The 16,446-nt window shown below is 41.6% G+C and overlaps 6 protein-coding genes across 6 annotated transcripts; 4 read left to right on the forward strand and 2 right to left on the reverse strand.

Annotated features, from left to right (window-relative positions):
- Window positions 1-4,286: 4,286 nt before the first annotated feature.
- K460DRAFT_291818 (NAD(P)-binding protein) lies at window positions 4,287-5,544 on the forward strand (the record flags this gene model as incomplete). Its single annotated transcript, XM_040929310.1, has 4 exons — window positions 4,287-4,530; window positions 4,599-4,732; window positions 4,824-5,060; window positions 5,116-5,544. The coding sequence occupies 4 exons, from the start codon at window positions 4,287-4,289 to the stop codon at window positions 5,542-5,544; spliced, it is 1,044 nt and encodes a 347-aa protein (XP_040784491.1).
- Window positions 5,545-7,206: 1,662 nt separating this feature from the next.
- On the forward strand, window positions 7,207-8,247 carry K460DRAFT_358620 (polysaccharide lyase family 3 protein; the record flags this gene model as incomplete). The annotated part of the gene is made up of 3 exons (XM_040932123.1): window positions 7,207-7,609; window positions 7,667-7,926; window positions 7,981-8,247. The coding sequence occupies 3 exons, from the start codon at window positions 7,207-7,209 to the stop codon at window positions 8,245-8,247; spliced, it is 930 nt and encodes a 309-aa protein (XP_040784492.1).
- A 573-nt stretch (window positions 8,248-8,820) lies between these two features.
- K460DRAFT_292222 (ribosomal protein S28e) lies at window positions 8,821-9,268 on the forward strand (the record flags this gene model as incomplete). The annotated part of the gene is made up of 4 exons (XM_040929340.1): window positions 8,821-8,881; window positions 9,010-9,045; window positions 9,102-9,149; window positions 9,207-9,268. 4 exons carry the CDS (start codon window positions 8,821-8,823, stop codon window positions 9,266-9,268), a joined length of 207 nt encoding a protein of 68 aa, XP_040784493.1.
- A 424-nt stretch (window positions 9,269-9,692) lies between these two features.
- On the reverse strand, window positions 9,693-10,493 carry K460DRAFT_293553 (uncharacterized protein; the record flags this gene model as incomplete). The annotated part of the gene is made up of 1 exon (XM_040929427.1): window positions 9,693-10,493. A coding segment is annotated over one exon (801 nt), but the record flags the coding sequence as incomplete, so codon positions are not given.
- Window positions 10,494-11,980: 1,487 nt separating this feature from the next.
- K460DRAFT_319495 (glycoside hydrolase family 27 protein) lies at window positions 11,981-13,898 on the forward strand. The gene is made up of 3 exons (XM_040930424.1): window positions 11,981-12,444; window positions 12,492-13,370; window positions 13,452-13,898. Exons 1-3 carry the CDS (start codon window positions 12,000-12,002, stop codon window positions 13,484-13,486), a joined length of 1,359 nt encoding a protein of 452 aa, XP_040784495.1. The 5' UTR covers window positions 11,981-11,999; the 3' UTR covers window positions 13,487-13,898.
- A 10-nt stretch (window positions 13,899-13,908) lies between these two features.
- On the reverse strand, window positions 13,909-15,886 carry K460DRAFT_175979 (HAD-superfamily hydrolase). Its single transcript, XM_040927006.1, has one exon. The coding sequence runs from the start codon at window positions 15,598-15,600 to the stop codon at window positions 14,140-14,142; it is 1,461 nt and encodes a 486-aa protein (XP_040784496.1). The 5' UTR covers window positions 15,601-15,886; the 3' UTR covers window positions 13,909-14,139.
- Between the last annotated feature and the right edge of the window lie 560 nt (window positions 15,887-16,446).

Genomic DNA, 16,446 nt, shown 5'->3' on the forward strand with positions numbered 1-16,446 from the left:
TTTTATTTTTATAAATTGCTAAGTCTTTTTTATAATAAAATTATTAAAAAAAAGTTTTTGTAGTTCTAGCTAAAGTAAATTTAAAAAATTAATACTAGAGTAGGCAAAAAAGAAAAAAATTTATTAATATACTTCTATAACAAATAGTTAGTTAGGACAAGTAGTTAGTCTCTGCTAAGCCCCTACTAAAACCTATTATTATTTATAGTATATTGCAATAGATTAATATAATAATATATTATTAGCTTAAAAAAAATATTAAATATAAAATATAATTTAAGCTATTAAATAAAATATAAATTTTTTAATTTATTGCACTGCAAAATACTATAATATATTTAAATTAATATTTAAAAAATAACTTGCTAGAACTACTTTTTAATGCAACTATATACTTAATTTAATAAAGCTTACTATAATAAAAAAAAAATTATTAATTATATATTTAATTTTGCTGCAAAAAAATACCTGCCTAAACTTGCTAAAATTAAAAATATAGCTAATTTTTTGCTTATTAAGTATTACTAAAATTTAATTAGCCTAAAGTAAGCTAACGCGTTTATTAAATACTAGCCTAAATTTAAAATAAAATTTAATTAAAAATATAATTATAAAAAAACTTTTTATAAAAATTTTAATATTATATAAAACTAGTTCTGGCTAGTGCAAAATATAAAAACAAAATATAGTATTATAAATAAAAATATTTATAACTTTAATAAAATAGGCTTTATAATAAGTATAATATTAATTAAAGTTATTATTACAAGCTTTAACTATTAAAAACAGGCAATAATAGTATAGTAGAATAATTAAAAGTAAATAATAATAATCTAAAATATTAGCGCGGCTAATTAAGTAATTTTATTTTTTATTATTTTTATAAGCAAGTACTATTTTTCTGCCTAGTATAAAAAAAATAGCCTATTTTAAAATTAAACTATTATTATTTTTATAAATAGCTAGATAACTAATAAGCATAGTTTTAAGTAAATAAAATATTTTAATAAATATATAAAAAAGCGTACTATTAGTATATATTATTTTTTAATTATAAATAGTTATAAAAGCTATAATTTAGTTAAGTTCTACTAGTACTGTAAAAAAAATAGTATTATTATTTTTTATATACTTTTATATTTATTGCATTTACTATAGCTACTTAATATAAATTATTTTACTTTTTTAAAAAAAATATATAAATATTAAGCTAAAATCCTAATATATAATTATATTAACTATATTATTAAAATTAAGTTTTTATTGTGCTTTAAAGCTGCTTTTAATACTATTAATATACTTTTATAACAAGTAGTTAATTAAAATAAGTAGTTAGTCTTTACTAAGCTTTTACTAAAACCTACTATTGCTTATAGTATATTGCAACTATAGTATATTGTACTATAATTAATAGTATATAATATTAATTTATAATATTTTTTATATTATTTTTATATATGCGCGCGTTATGCTTTATTTTATTATAATATTTATAGTACTTTTAAAAAAGCTTACCTATTTTAATATGCACTTTTTTTTTTATTTTTTTTTTTATTATTATACGCCTTAAACTCTTTTAAAATTATTAATTAAAAACTATTTTTTATTATAAAATTTTTTTTTTTTATACTTACTTTTTTTTGTACAATTTATATTATATAATAGCTTTATTAGTAGTTTAAAGCTTAAAATTTTATTTTTATATTAATACTATTAAATATACTATTATTTTTGTACTTTTAGTAAACTTTATAAAAATATTTACTATTAAAATAAAAAAGCTATTTAAGTACTTTTGAATTTTTTCTTTTAAAAGCATTAATTGCAACTTAAATTTTAAAATATTATTAAATATTTTTAATTTTTAAGCACTATTTTTAATAGTAAATAATAATAAAGTATATAACTAAATATTAAGTTTTAATATTACAGCTTTTAAGTTAAGTAGTATTAAGCCAGCACTTTAAAAGTTTTTTAAAATATTACTTTTTATAATAATAGTATTAAAAATAGCTTTAAAGTATAGTAAAAATTTAATTTTAGTAATATAATTAATATAGTTGCGTATTAGAATTTTAGCTTAGTACTTATATACTTTTTTTAAAAAAGCAAAATAGTTTATATTAAATAGTTATAATAAGTGCGATAAATGCAAAAGCATATAAAAAGTAATAATATTTTTTTTTTATAGTACTAGTAAAACTTAACTAAGTTATAGCTTTTATAGCTATTTATAATTAAAAAATAATGCGCGCTAATAGTATACTTTTTTATATATTTATTAAAGTACTTTATTTATTTAAAGCTATACTTATTAGTTATTTAGCTATTTATAAAAATAGTAATAGCCTAATTTTAAAATAGGCTATTTTTTTTATACTAGGCAGAAAAGTAGTGCTTGCTTATAAAAATAATAAAAAATAAAATTACTTAATTAGCTGCGCCAATACTTTAAATTACTATTATTTATTTTTAATTATTCTACTATATTATTATTACTTATTTTTAATAGTTAGAGCTTGTAATAATAGTTTTAATTAATATTATACTTATTATAAAGCTTATTTTATTAAAATTATAAATATTTTTATTTATAATACTATACTTTGCTTTTATATTCTGCACTAGCTAAAACTAGTTTTATATAATATTAGAATTTTTGCAAAAAGTTTTTTTATAATTATACTTTTAATTAAATTTTACTTTAAGCTTAAGCTAGCGTTTAATAAATATATTAGCCTACTTTAAATTAATTAAATTTTAGTAATATTTAATAAGCAAAAAATTAGCTATATTTTTAATTTTAGCAAGCTTAGGCAAATATTTTTTTATAGTAAAATTAAGTATATAATTAATAATTACTTTTTTTTTTACTATAGTAAGCTTTATTAAATTAGGTGTATAGTTGCGTTAAAAAGTAGTTTTAGTAAATTATTTTTTAAATATTAATTTAAATATATTATAGTATTTTATAGCACAATAAATTAAAAAATTTATATTTTATTTAATAGTTTAAATTACATTCTATATTTAATATTTTTTTTTAAACTAGTAATGTGTTATTATATTAATTTATCGCAATATACTATAGGCAATAGTAGGTTTTAATAGGGGCTTGGCAGAAACTAACTACTTATTCTAATTAACTACTCGTTATAGAAGTACGTTATTATAAAAAGCAATATTTTAAAAATTTTTTAAAGTGCTAGCTTAGTACTACTTAACTTAAAAGCTATAATATTAAAGCTTAATATTTAATTATATATTTTACTATTATTTATTATTAAAAATAGTGCTTAAAAATTAAAAATACTTAATAATACTTTAAAATTTAAATTATAATTAATACTTTTAAAAAAAAAATTTAGAAGCACTTAAATAGCTTTTTTATTTTAATAGTAAATATTTTTATAAAATTTACTAAAAATACAAAAATAATAGCATATTTAATAGTATTAATATAAAAATAAAATTTTAAATTTTAAACTACTAATAAAGCTGCTATATAACGTAAATTGTATAAAAAAAAATAAGTATTAAAAAAAAAACTTTTATAATAAAAAATAATTTTTAATTAATAATTTTAAAAAAATTTAGGGCGCGTAATAATAAAAAAAAATAAAAAAAAAAGTGTGTGCTAAAGCAAGTAAGCTTTTTTAAAAGCGCTATAAATATTATAATAAAATAAAGCATAATGCAAGCATATATAAAAATAATATAAAAAATATTATAAATTAATACTATATACTATTAGCTATAGTATAATATACTATAATTGCAATATACTATAAGCAATAGTAAATTTTAGTAGAAGCTTAGCAGAAACTAATTATTTGTTCTAACTAATTACTTGTTATAAAAGTACATTATGCTATTATATAGTGCAAAAAATAGAAAATAGAAATTATAAAGCAAAGCAGCTTTATACAGGCTTTAAAAGCAAGTAACTCTTTTTATACTTAAATTATTAGATATAACTAAAACTCGCATTAGACTTATTAGTAGTTATAAAGAGCAGAAAATTAATATATAGTACTATAAAAAAATAATAATAAAGTTTAAAATTATAGTTAGTAACTGTTTTAAAAAGCCTATTCTAAAAAAATTAATATAATTATAAATACTTTTGCACTTAAAGTACTTTTATAGAAACTAGCAATAGCTTAACTAGGGCGCAGGCGCTTTGAAAATCCTCTTACCACAGTTCCACGACAACATACTCTTTGCCCCTTTTTGCTTACTTCATCATCCCCGCCGCGTTCTTCTCGCTTTACTCACACACTACAATGCCTACAGTCATCATTCATCCTGGTACTACAGTGTTTGTGACAGGCGTCAATGGGCTGATTGGCAGTCATATCGTTGATCAGCTACTCAAAAGAGGGTATCATGTGCGTGGCGCGGTGAGAAATGTGGAGAAGAACAAGTGGTTGGCGGACTACTTCAAAGGACGGTATGACGCAGTGAAACTTGATTTGGTTGAAGTGCCGGACATGACACTCGAGGGGTGCTATGATGATGTCCTTCAAGGTTAGACGGCCTCCTCCAGATTTGGGTATCACGCTTTTATGAGAGATCACTAACAATACATGACACAGGTATTGACGGCTTCATTCATGTAGCATCACCTCTTGGCGGCTTCTCCGACGCCGACGCTGCCATCGCAATTGGTGTGGGTGGCGGCTTGAACGCTCTCAAGGCCTGTGCAAAGACAGCTTCAATAAAGCGCTTCGTCTTCACCTCGTCATCCTGGAAGAATCAATGTAATCACAAACATCTCCGCACTCAAAGTACTTTCACAGAACCAGCGATAGCTCAACTAGGGCGTAGGCGCTTTGAAAATCCTCTTCACCTCGTCCTCTCTCGCTGCGACTTTCCCGAAACCAGACGTCCAATTCTCAATCAATAAGAATAGCTACAATGAGGAAGCAGTCGAGGTTGTGAGGAAGGAGCCGTCGAAGAAAGGATTGTTCATCTATGCTGCAATGAAGATGGAGACTGAGAAGGCAATCTGGAAGTGGATGAATGACAACAAGCCAGACTTCGTGCTCAACACGATTGTATGCCTACTCAATTCCTGCGCACTCGAGATCAACGCGATTGACAAACATGTAGCTCCCTAACGCAAATTTCGGCCGCGTTCTCGTCCCAGCACATCAAGGCTACCCGTCGACCATCGACTGGGCCCACGCAGCCTGGTCAGGCGAATACTTGAAAGAATATACCCAGGTCATTGACCCTCAGTGGTTCATCTCGCCTGTAGATACGGCGCTCCTGCACGTTTCTGCGTTGATATACAGCGAAGTCAACTCCGAGCGGCTTTACGGCTTTGCGGAGCCTTGGAACTTCAATCAACTGCTAGCCGTGTTTCGAAAGTTGTACCCGCAGAAAACGTTCCCGGAGGATGTGGATGGCTTGGGTACTGATAGGATGAGCGTGCCAAACCAGAGGGCCGAGGAAGTGCTAGGTTGGGTGAAAGGCGCGGCTTGGGATGGGCTGGAGGAGAGCTTGACTCAAATGAGCGCGAATTGGGTGAGCCAGTAGGTTCTTTGGTGTGTAGAAGGCTCGTCTACTGTTATGCGAAATAGGAAGCTCGATTTGCTTGTCAGAACGCCGAGGTGTTGGAATGCTAAGTGGCCCCGTGATGGAAATTACAATCACTTCGGGTACTTTCAAAAGAGGGTAGAGTTATCCTCGATGACTTTGAACCGGACACGTTCAAGTATTTCGTCAAATTCCTGGACTATGGGTGGTACAACTACCGCAACGATCTACCCGATGGCTTCAAGGCTCGCGATAGCGCCAATGCCTGGGTACTGGCTGATTACCTGGACGCTGTCGAGCTCAACAACTTCACCATGAAGGATTTATACAATATACATTTCCCGCCCAAACATGCGGCCCTGCGCTCTAGTGTCAGTCCCAAGGCGATAGAGTGATGCTACGCCAACGAGCCATCCACTCTCTGCTTGCTCGTTTCTTCAAGCATGTTCTGGTTACATACTGGTATGACAATGATGTCATCAAGACGGCGCTGACATGCGTAATAATTGGGAGATCATCTGGGACGACCACGCGGAGTTTCGAAACAATATACTTTATCTGACTAATCAATCGCGTAACGCTAGAGCAAAGGTCATCGCTCCATGGAAGTGTATATGGAGGAACTTTCAGTTGTGGATGAGCTGGCGGTGCCGCAGTCTTGAAGTTGCGTAGGGGCGTGTTTGTTTTGGGTACTCGAAACGAGCTGACGGTGTAATGCGTTGTATGCCTCCATGGGCCATTGATTAGATAACCAAAGTTGTAGCATAGAGTGTTAAATGCTTACACAAACCACTATGAAGACGATGAAAGTCAGGGCCCTTGATAATGTAGGCGTCAGAATAGCACTGGATAAATAGAAATAAGATGAGAAAATGTTGTATGTGTGCCCGAGTAGGCAGCGCTGACGATGATCTCGTGACAGGCCAAGAAAGGCACAAGACAGAGGAAAGTAGAACAGCACTGAGCAGGGCGCATTCGATAAGCAATAGTATTGAGGTATGAGATTGATAGAACTGACGTAGAAACATACACGCCAATCGACGTGCGAGCTTAACCTGGAACATATATGGAGAGCGGACGTTACTGAGGCAGTACAACCGGCCGCGGCCTCGTGGAACACCTCTAGAATGTGATATGATCCCTGTGACACAGCGTGCAGCGCCCAGAGAAGCGGAAGAAGGCACCCCCGCAAGAATGACTTTCATGCGGGGAGACGATGGGGGCTGGAGGGAAGACAAGGGGTGGAAGCTGGGGGATTCGTGGAGAAAATGCCACCGACGAGGTTCCGATGGGCGTTCACTTGGCATACATCGGTTATGCTTTTGCCAAGTCTTCCACTCCATCATAATGCATCTTGATTCACGGAAACTCTTGAACAAGAGATCTTCCGCTGCTTGGAATCCTAAAGCTCTTGGAGCTATGACCAATTGCGCGTGCTGAACGCGGTTGACAGCATCGTGTATGGGAGCGCGAGGCGAAAATGAGTAAGAGTAGGATTCCACGCGAATGGAAGCTGGGCGAGCAGCTATCATAAGAGAATGTATAAATACCAGGGAAGCTGCAGGAGCTGTAGGGTACCTCTCTGCACTGCTGCAAGCTCCAATTGATCTGAGAATTGGTCCAAAAATCGCGTCGAAGTCAAAATCTCAATTGACCTTCATCATGAAGCTCACCACTTCCGTTCTCCTCCCTCTCCTTCCCGCACTCTCCTCCTCAGCAGCAGTCCGCCGCCAAAACGGCGATGGTCCTCAAGGCTCTGGAGATGCTACTCAAGGCGACCTCGGTGCCCGCCCACCACCACGCTTCCCTTTCCCCGTGATTGAGTTCCCAGTCGCAAAGGAGACCATTGTCTTCAATGAGACAAGGTACATCCAGCCGGGAGAAGTCTTCGATGGAGGCATGAAGCGATATGAGCGACAGGAAGGCAGTTGCAATGAACAGGCTGAAGGCACGGATGCTGATACCGTCTTTAACCTTTTGCCTGGATCAACCATCCGCAATGTGATTATTGGGAAGCATCAGGCCGAGGGCATCCATGCGCTTGGTGATGCTTGGGTTGAGAATGGTAAGACATCTTCCTGAGTTTGTGATATGGAGTAGGTGCTGATATGTGCCGGGATAGTTTGGTGGGAAGACGTCTGCGAGGATGCCCTGACATCGAAGGGTCTGAACACACAGCTTCGCGTTATCGGCGGTGGTGCTCGAAACGCCACGGACAAGATCTTCCAGGACAATTCCCTTGGCGGCAAGGTAAATATCACAGGCTTCTACGCAGAGACCTTCGGTACTTTTTACCAGTCGTGTGGCAACTGCCTGAACCAGGCAAAGCGTAACGTCACCATTGAGAACGTTATTGCCATCAATGGTACCAGGATGGGTATAGTAAGTCTCCTCACGTCCATTCTTCTGTCGACAGACGTCCTAATGCGATCGTAGATCAACCCCAACTACGGCGACGAGTACCGGATCAAGGACTCCCAGATCGTGGATGTCACGCGTTATGTTGACAAGGAGATTGGCAACAACGTCCAGACTGTCCCATACACTGTCGGAACTGGTCCAGATGAGAAGTACGCGCTGTACAACTTGACTCGTGACCACATCACAGAGTTCAAGGGAGAGGTTCTGAACCAGTACACCCCAGCTGACCCATACCCATGGCTGGGAGAGTTCTGGAAGGGCAATAGCACAGCGAAGTTGTAGAGGGAAGACAGTCTTATGACAGGACCTATTCGTAATCAGTAATGAAGAAACTTAGTATCACTTTGACTTTGACTTGACACGAACGAAACGATGAAATTCTGTGCATTTGACCATGTGTGTTTGTCGTCGCATTTTGATTGCTGTGCTTGATGTACGCTCATCAGCTCACGGCTGGGGTGAACGACTTGCACTAATTGGCGTATGTGAGCTCTCAGTTGGTTCGTGTGGCGGTTCTCATGTTATGGCGGCTGCTAAAGGCTGGCCTATTGTCTAGTGTGAAACGTGCAGAACTGAATAATGGCATTTTGCAGATAGGTAGCCGAGAAAGTGATGATCTCGTCGTTATGGGAAGCGCAACTAGCGCGATGAAGGGTGAAAGGCGAAAGTGGCCCAAGCGCCAACACCCCTGCATAAAGCGGTGGCGCGGGCACAACTTTTCGCTTAGCAATTTCGGGCGCCCACGATCCGCATTTTCCTACCGCGCACCTCCTCGACAGCGACACCTCGATTCCGACGACCAGCTAATCCGCACACCGCACGACCGATCCTCGTCGAAATCAACAATCACACACAATGGATACCGCTAAGGCACCCGTCAAGCTCGTCAAGGTCACCCGTGTCCTTGGCCGAACCGGTACGAACGTCCCCGCGACCTCATCGTCCGCCCAATCGCCGCAGGAAAATGCATGCCCCACGACAGGAAGCGGCGATTAGACGACGTAGAGGAGAAATGTACTTTGCAGAAGCTGACGGAATCAACAGGCTCCCGTGGAGGTGTCACTCAGTGCCGTGTCGAATGTAAATGCTTCTTATATCTACCTTCGAAAGTAGCGGTATGCTAACAGAAATAAAAGTCATGGACGACCAGACCCGCTCCATCATCCGCAACGTCAAGGGCCCAGGTACGCAGATCCACGTTTTACATGAGCGAGAATGTATGGAAATTGACCTGTACACAGTTCGCGAGAACGACATCCTCTGCCTGCTCGAGTCCGAACGTGAGGCCCGCCGCCTGCGATAAACGCACGACTTGGGGGAGAAAAGGAAACGGCATTTCATTCGGTTTCGGAGTTCTTTGCGAAAGCTATGGGCATCTATACGGACTTCATGATGGCGGGATGATGAGGGTGCCGTGCTTCTGAGCGCTGCACCTAGGGAAGCGAATGCGATTAGGGAAGGGCATCACGATATCGAGAGTCGGGGCTCGTCCCGGAATGAATCAATACCATTCGACCTCCTACTCTGCGCCACTTCGCCTACAAGCTATCTTTGATGTCCTAGGTCACGTCGCTTGGATACTGGCATAAATGTGCAAGTGACACTGACAAATATGAAATCTAGGAACCGATGTCGTATTCTTACAATTTCTTAACCGTTCAGACTTGAAATTCCATGACTGAGAAGCGAATATCAGTTCGGGCCGCAGCACAATTCGACCGAGGATATCAGATCATATCCGCCGTGGACTCCTCTAGCTCTATATCCCCAAAACCTACAAGCGCTCTCTTCACCCTGACATCCCTTACCTCTCCATCCGCCTCCCAGGTCGCCCTGCACTCACATAAGCCATCAAATCTGACCCAAATATCCCAGAGCAGATACTTTGCCAGAAGTCGGCTTTGATAGAGCATGAACTTTGGATCTGTGGGGCTGAGGTTGTCATGCGCAGATTTCTTCTTCGGACTCGACAGCTCGATCTTCCTCGGCGATCCGTCGTTTAGCCTCTCCGTCTCAGAATGGACATCATCTAGTTCGAATGCATCCCACTGTGGCACACCGTTCACAATAGGAGTCATGCCGGGCTTCAGAGCGGCGTACACTTCGTGCCATTGGCCGATGGCGTTGATGAGCGACTTGACGTAGAGTGACCATTGTAGGGTGAACCCAAAGTTGCGATATGCACCAGCGAACACCTCATTACCTTTTCGGCGGATAATGAGGATAAGACCAGCCTTGTTGCGATCTAGTTCGCGTCGGTACGCAAACTCTTTGATAGTCGGGTCTAAGAATGCTTCTAGACACTGATGACTCGTGTGCGACAGTATCGTAGCAACAGCATCACACAGCCGAGGCTTCGCTTCTTGTAGGAGAACATCTTCAGTTCCAAAGTATGCTTCGAGATCCACGACATGCATATGGCGCGGCGAACTCATCATCTGACCCGGGAAAACCCTCGATTCAGCAAGGAAAACTTGCTTAATAACCTCGTCCACCAAATCGCCTTGAGGATCACAGTAATACGTATTCTACAACAGTTCCAACTGATCCCTCTTATTCTCCTCTTCTCTTAGCGTTCTGTCTACAGTCTTCTTCTTCGTCGGTGAAAGTGGCACAAGCGAGCTGAACGTGTTTTGAATGGAGCTTCCGAGGCGAGAGAGTGCGTTCTTCCGGAGACTTTGCTGTGCGGGACCTTTACAGGTAGCTTTGAAAGTTTCTACTACTTTGTTCGCGTCGACTTCGGCCCATTCAGAGTCGTCCGGGTCCCAGATGTTGCCCTTGAATGGGCTCAGGCCGCGCGCGGCAGTAAGGGTTTCACTCATCAACTCTTACTTGAGAGATCTGTTGGATACGAGGGATTTCGGTTGTAAAGATGTTGGTAATGATAATGGTGATGGAGGGTCTGAGTGGGAATGAGTGTTGAGAGATAAGGTTGAGTTACTAGCTCCTCTCTACTTGTATTACCTCAGGGTTGTCATGCGTTTTCTGGCCCATGCGTTGCTTGCTCGCCTTCACTGTCAGACGAGGCATTGTTTGCGTTTGTACCTTGGTCTCCCCAGCTGACCTTGTGTGCTTTAGGCTCCAAGAAGACCTGAACTGGAATCGAGCTCTTGCTCAGCTCGTATCGCCAACGTAACTTCGCGATGACCAAAGCTAATAGTATCTACTGGAGGTTCCTATGTTGAGCTACCAGAAATTTTGACACATAGAAACCGAGCATCGGTATTCCAATAGTATCATAGTACTATGAGTATCCTTTCGTACGTAATTCAGGATGCTCCCCATCGCTGCCATTCGAAATCTTCCAACCATGGAAAGACTGAAAAATACCGCTAACGATCTTGTTGGATGGTGAGCTACAAGGCGAGCCACGAGAATTTAACTAGGAGATACACCTGGTAGATTGTTAGTCGAGTATAGAAAAACTAGATTGGAGTAAAGACAGAACGAAGCAAGGCTAGTGCAGGATCTAGGTTATTCGCTGAATTCGCGACTCAACGTAATCACATACATCTCCGCACTCAAAGTACATTCACAGAAACCAGCGATAGCTCAACTAGGGCGTAGGTGCTTTGGGAATCCTCTCTGAAGTCGCGATATACGAAGCTGTAAATCAGGTCATTTGATTCAAATAAGAGTTGAGACAGTACCTCCTATGCATACTTCGCAACAAGCTATCCCTAGAACCGGTTTTTTGTATCGAAAACTAACCCATTTCGTACATTATAATTTAATTAACACCCCTTTTAGATTCTACTGTGAGTGATAACTAGCAGTAGTAACCTGCTCCTTGGTGAAGCGAGCCTGCTCTCAATGTCCTGATTTTGCAGGTTGCGGCGATAGATAGATGAAATCTAGTCACCAGGTGAAAAAGATACCCCGTGGTCACTCATCTACCCCGACCGAAGGATCAACCCCCATCATGCGTACGGTCCATGTGTCACATCTGCCAAGATGGCCCGTGCCGAATATGGTTATAGCCGGTGCCTCCATTTGAATACACCTACATCGCGCACCTCCATAAACCTCAAACTATGGCTCTGCGCTTCGCATTTATCGAATTAGCATTGTTTGGTCTCGGCTCCGCCTTGGTGTCGAAGGATGGAGTCACTGGCCGACTACCAGCAATGGGCTGGAACTCCTGGAACGAATACGAGTGCGCCATTAACGAGACTGTTTTTCTTACAGTTGGCGAGCTGCTCGTATCCCTCGGCTTAAAAGACCTCGGCTATACGCACGTCAACATTGATGATTGTTGGAGCGACAAAGAAATACAGCGAGACAATGTCACGGGAAAGATTAATCCAGATTACAAGAAGTTCCCTCAAGGCATCAAGCATACCGCAGATGAGATCCACAAGCTCGGACTCAAGCTGGGCATCTATGGTGATGCGGGCACTCTGACGTGCGCTTTGTATGCTGGTTCTCTAGGCCACGAAGAGCTTGATGCCCAGACATTTGCTGAATGGGGTATTGACTGTAAGTAAACATCAGCTCGCTCTCATAATGACGCTGATACCTTCCAGATCTAAAGTATGACAACTGTAATGTCCCACACGAATGGGATGATGAGTATCGATGGTGGCCGGATAACTGGCGAGGAGGACCTCCCAACGAGGACCAGACTGCTGGCGGAGTTGGCGATTCTAATCAAGCCGTGGCACCACCAGGTTATGACTGGACAACATCAAAAACCTTCGATCGCTACAAAACCATGCGTGATGCTCTTCTGGCTACCAACCGAACAATCGAGTACTCACAATGCGCATGGGGTCACGCTCACATCGATGAGTGGGGCAACAGCACTGGTCACAGCTGGCGAATGTGGGGCGACATCCATCCTGTATGGCCAGTTGTCACGACAATCCTCAATCATGCAGCGTTCTTCTACAACAGTAGTAATTTCTGGGGCCACGCTGATTATGACATGCTCGAAGTTGGCAATGGCGACTTGACTATCGAGGAGAACCGCTCGCATTTTGCGATGTGGGCAGCCTTGAAATCACCCCTTATCATCGGTACACCGCTTGACGGTATCAAGCCAGAAATCTTAGCAATCCTGGCCAATAAGGAGCTCATTGCCTTCAACCAGGACCCAATCCACGGAGAATCCGCTAAGCCGTACAAATGGGGCGTCAATCCGGACTTTTCGTGGAATCAATCACATCCCGCGGAGTACTGGAGTGGGGAGTCTTCTAAGGGCACCCATGTGTTTGTTCTTAATACATTGGACACTACGCAGAACAAGACAGTTGACTTTGCCGAAGTGCCAGGACTAGATGCAAAGACTGAGTATACTGTTATTGATTCGTGGACTGGCAAAGAGCAGGGTCGCTTCCAGGGGAAGTATCATGCTGTTGTTGAACGACATGATACAATGGCGATTAGAATCGTCAAAGCCGGTAGTACGTCATTCATCTTCCCGCATGGCGAACAACGAGGTTTGAAAACCTCGGAGTTTCTTGCATAGACTGACAAGCTTAAAGGTAGCGGCTATAACTTTCAAAAGATATTGTGGTGAAACTTGCGCTTCCCACTTCCAGAACACCCTGTTCTATATTTGCGGGTCCACAAACGCTCCTATCCCAATTATCCTGAAATAAAGCATATGCATCGTTGAAGTCTTGGTAAACTCCGGGACACGAGTTCGTGAGAGAAGGATAGCGTCGTTCATCCTTTGCTCTAAGCCGATTTTCATACCCGTTCTGGTTGTTGTAGAGATATACCTCTCATTATTAGGAGGGTCGATAGGAATCTGTACATGCTCTGTCCACATATGCTCAGATAGATTAGTTTCTAGCCTACCATCGTCGTTTTGCCCTAACCAACTTCAAGTGACTTTTGGCACTAATAGCAAGCCCAGCGTTCTTGGCAACTTATCCTTTGGCAAGCAAGTATGTCCTACAAACTCTTTATGAAATGTCAAACTAGCTGTCTCATTACAGGACATCACAAAAGTGTGCATGATAAGGTAGGTATGAACAGTAAAAAAGGTTTGATATTTCTATCATCAAGTTCATAGACTTCCCAAATGTCGTCAATCTATATGCAAGCAATGCGCTATGCAGGATATAATTCTAAGTTTCCAAACGCCCTTCCCCCAAGAAAAAAAAGCAAAGAGAAGATAATGGGTTCCCGTTGAAGAGGATACCAGCTCAGTACCAAGAGAGTGCACTACTCAATGGCCGAGGCACCGTTGCCATGAAGGACAGGGTTGATCTGGTCGTTGAACTCAAACTTGAAGTCCTTGCCAATCTCCTTCCTGATAGCCGTCTTGACAGCGTCGAGGACGTTGGGGAAAACGCCAAAGGAAGCAGGGTTCTCCTCGTCATTGTCGCCGCCTTGGAAGACACCGGTGCGGACAAGGCACGTGTTCCAGCCGTACTGGTTTCCACCGACGATGTCGGAAGCCGGGTTGTCGCCGATCATGTAGATGTTCTTGGGCAGCTTCTCGTCGTTGTGGATTGTCTCCATCCAGCTTGAGATGACCTCGTCGGCGTACTTGTACGTGGCGAGTTCGGGCTTGCCGTATACGACACGCTCCAGGTCAACGCCCGTCAGCGCCCTGTACATGGCCTCGAGACCGATGCGGAAGGTACCCTGGGACATGCGGGGGAAGGGGTGCTCGGTGGGGCAGAGCATGTCTCCCTGGGAGAAGTAGATGGGGACACGCTGAGATACGGGGTCCTTGGCCATGGTGCCAAAACGACCGTTCTCGCTGCGGAGAAGATCAATGATGATTTGCATATCGGTGGCGTAGTCGCGGCTGTCAGAGAAGACCATGATGGCCTCGATGTTGATCTTGGAGAAGTCACGAGGACGCGAGGTAGCGCGCTCCTCGTCAGTGAAGACGCGGTATGGCGCGATGGTGGGGTCCCAAGCAATGATGTCGTTAGGCACAACGATGTCCTGGAAGCCGTATGCTTCGGCAACTTCGCGGCACTTGTAGCCCTCTCCACCGACGACGAGGACGGTCTTGTAGTAGTCTGCCAGAGCGCGCATGGGTGTGTGGGACTGGATGAATTGCTCGGTTGAGATGGGGTTCTTGAGGATCGAGGAGAGTTGAGCAACGCGGGCCTCTTCGGGCTTGCCGGAGCCGTTGGTGAGGAAGATGTGAGGGATCTTGATTCCGAGCTCGTTGTCACCGTTCAAGATCTCAAGGACACGCTTGCCCTCGGGAATCAACCTGTCGCCATGGACGAGGACACCGTCGATGTCGAAGACGAAAGCCATATCCTTTGCTGCGTGGACCTTCTCACTCGATAGATCCTGCATCTGACTGGCTAGGATGTCACGAGACGCCTGAATAGGGGGCATGCCCGGGCGCTGGGGTTGGCCTTCGGGATAGTGTACGGAGGACAGCCTCGACTGCCTCTTTGATCGCGGAATAGGCAATGAGGTACCAAAGGAGTTCCTTGATCCTCGCCTGTCCCTCATGGACGGGGAGAGGGAGAGGTTGTGCATGTAGGCCGAGGCATCGGAGATGGAACTCCTCGTCGCTGGGACTTCGACGGAGTTGACGGTACCACTGGCATCGCCATTAGTGGGAATGGCAACGTTCAGGTTGTTGGAGGTCTTCTTGGTGGGGGAGAGGGGTGTTTGGACACCAAAGTCAGAGTCCTCGAATGTAGGCATCTTGATGGATGAGGTTGGTAGGGAATTTGGTTAAGATGAATGATATGAAGCTTCACAGAAGCCTGAGATAGTATGTTCGAGGAAGGAAAGGTTGCTGATGAATGAAAAGCTCCTTTCGGGGTCTAGGGGGGAGCCCATATATATGATTGCTCGATCCGCAAGCAGCCACTCCTCAAACCCCCCAGGTGCCATCATAATTCGCTTATACCGCGTAAGTTTCTGGAAAACTTCTCAAAATCAGGCTCCTGACCCGAGCGTGGCCGAAACCCTCCACCTCATTACCACCGTGCGGTGTGTGGTGCATCCAACAAGTACCTCTGTACCCACAGTGCGACATCATCACTACTCAGAATAGCTTATCAGGGTAATATGAATGGAGAACTCTGCCAGACCAGAGAATCTAAACTGGATACAGTCCCCGCGCAGTTTTTGCATAAAACTGGAGACAAGACGACAACGCGAGAAGGTGGTTTGCCACGACACCAAGGCCTTGCGTGCATGCGCCTTAGCGTGTAGCCGATAAAGCTTGGTACCGAGCCTCATCTCAGGATACCACTCTGCGCGGCCGGAAGATGTGCCGACGCATACCGCTTGCGGAGAGTTATCTGCATGTGCAAAAGAACGAAAGGGGAGGGTCAAGACTGACGGTCATAGTAGCTGCAGGTAAGGCTGCGGACTATCCATCATATTCGGCCAGTGACGTGAATTCTGTGGAGCCGTGTAGCGCAACTCGCCGAGATGGACACCGTCTGCCTGGTGATCGACTCGGCCTCATTGGATGTATTGCAAGGCTGCTCGTACGTTTTCAGCTTAAAAGCAGAATTATCCTTTGTAGTTGTTGAGCTT

Source organism: Cucurbitaria berberidis (genome assembly GCF_010015615.1).
Source record: "Cucurbitaria berberidis CBS 394.84 unplaced genomic scaffold K460scaffold_5, whole genome shotgun sequence".
In the NCBI taxonomy this organism is placed as follows: domain Eukaryota; kingdom Fungi; phylum Ascomycota; class Dothideomycetes; order Pleosporales; family Cucurbitariaceae; genus Cucurbitaria; species Cucurbitaria berberidis.

Excerpts from the sequence above, each read along its gene's own strand:
- K460DRAFT_319495 (XM_040930424.1), top strand. The coding sequence starts at position 12,000 with ATGGCTCTGCGCTTCGCATTTATCGAATTAGCATTGTTTGGTCTCGGC. Across the intron at positions 12,445-12,491 it reads TGCTGAATGGGGTATTGACT|ATCTAAAGTATGACAACTGT; the intron begins GTAAGTAAACAT and ends GATACCTTCCAG. Across the intron at positions 13,371-13,451 it reads TAGAATCGTCAAAGCCGGTA|GTAGCGGCTATAACTTTCAA; the intron begins GTACGTCATTCA and ends ACAAGCTTAAAG.
- K460DRAFT_175979 (XM_040927006.1), bottom strand. The coding sequence starts at position 15,600 with ATGCCTACATTCGAGGACTCTGACTTTGGTGTCCAAACACCCCTCTCC.